The sequence below is a fragment of the Aplysia californica genome, unplaced genomic scaffold, assembly GCF_000002075.1.
Source record: "Aplysia californica isolate F4 #8 unplaced genomic scaffold, AplCal3.0 scaffold00012, whole genome shotgun sequence".
Taxonomy (NCBI): Eukaryota; Metazoa; Mollusca; class Gastropoda; order Aplysiida; family Aplysiidae; genus Aplysia; species Aplysia californica.
The window spans coordinates 2,598,214-2,599,564 of NW_004797282.1; the positions used below are offsets into that span (position 1 = coordinate 2,598,214).

The 1,351-nt window shown below is 36.2% G+C and overlaps 1 protein-coding gene across 1 annotated transcript in view; it reads left to right on the top strand.

The window, feature by feature from the left end:
* The window catches only part of LOC101859749 (transient receptor potential cation channel subfamily A member 1), a gene marked incomplete in the record, with an annotated part of 51,425 nt that overhangs the window by 39,532 nt on the left and 10,542 nt on the right, over positions 1-1,351 (top strand). Inside the window, 1 exon segment of the mRNA XM_035970528.1 lies at positions 1,155-1,225. Within this exon segment, the coding sequence (XP_035826421.1) occupies positions 1,155-1,225 (71 nt within the window).

The window sequence follows — 1,351 nt, forward strand, 5'->3', positions numbered from 1 at the left end:
GTAAATAAATAGATAAATAAATAAATAAATAAATACATGTATGTGAAAGCAAAAGATAAAATAAATATATAAATAAAGGTAAGTGAAAGGAAGAGAAAAAATAAATAAATAAATAAATGTTCATGAAAGGAGGAGACAAAATTAACAAATATGTGTAAGTAAAAGAAAGAGATAAAGTAAACAAAATCATTTAAGTGAAAGGAAGAGAAAAAATATATAAATAAATGTAAATGAAAGGAGGAAACATCATAAATACAATTTTACTTTTGTTCATCCCAGCGAGGAGATTTAACTAAATAGCAATGTATAACACATATCCCGTCAACGACAAGCTCTATGCGCTATGCAATCTTGTTTATATTATTAATAGCATTACTCCAGCAGACCCGAGAATACTCAGAAATATTCTCGACTGTCCGGGAAGCATACAGTGTAAATAGCCAGTTAAGCACTCGAGCACTAACAGCAGTTGCGAGCGCCGTAAAATCCTATACTACTACTACTAAAGCACTAACAAACTGACAAGATCTTTTGCTGAATATGTAAAGCCGCGTACCCATTCCGACTTGCGTGAAGTAAAGACAATTAGTGTGTGGCGGCTTTCTCAAGGACACAACGTCGTACCCCTGACGGGTTTCGAACCCACGACCTTTCAATTTTGAACCCAGTAGCCTAACCACTAGACTATCGATGCCACAATTAACAATGAACAAAGAACTCCATGAGACAAAATGTATCAGAAATGCGTGGTACGCAATACAATGTACAATTCCAACATAAACAGATACAACACACCTTTGTTGGTTGGCGATAACTTTTTTGGTGCAGGAAAAATATTCACAAGTATGGATTTGTAAAAGATTTTCAGTGGAGTTTAACTGATGTCGAAAGCCACTACCTCAGAGTTACAAAGTTCTGTCTGCTCAGTTCCAAGTTTTGAGAAATTTTACGTCAGAAATTTTGCGTTTTACAACCTGTCAAGCTTTCACGGATGCAATTTGTTTTATACCTTGATAACTATTCCGAAAAATCTTACAATTCTGACAGAGGCAATAGAACATTTGGTTTCTGATCTCAGTCTTAGTAACTCAAAACGGCCAGAAATGTCAGATAGAACTTTATAATCCTAAGGTAGCGAAATGTTTTCATTTCAGACGATGGTGAAGAACAACAGAGTCGACTGCCTGTCTCACCCTGTCTGTGTGACGTTTCTCAAGGTCAAATGGTAAGTGACCACTCCTTTAAAGATTAATACTTATTGACCAGACACTGGCACTTTGGTTTGGTTCTTGAAAACTCTCACACACACACACACACACACACACACACACACACACACACACACACACAC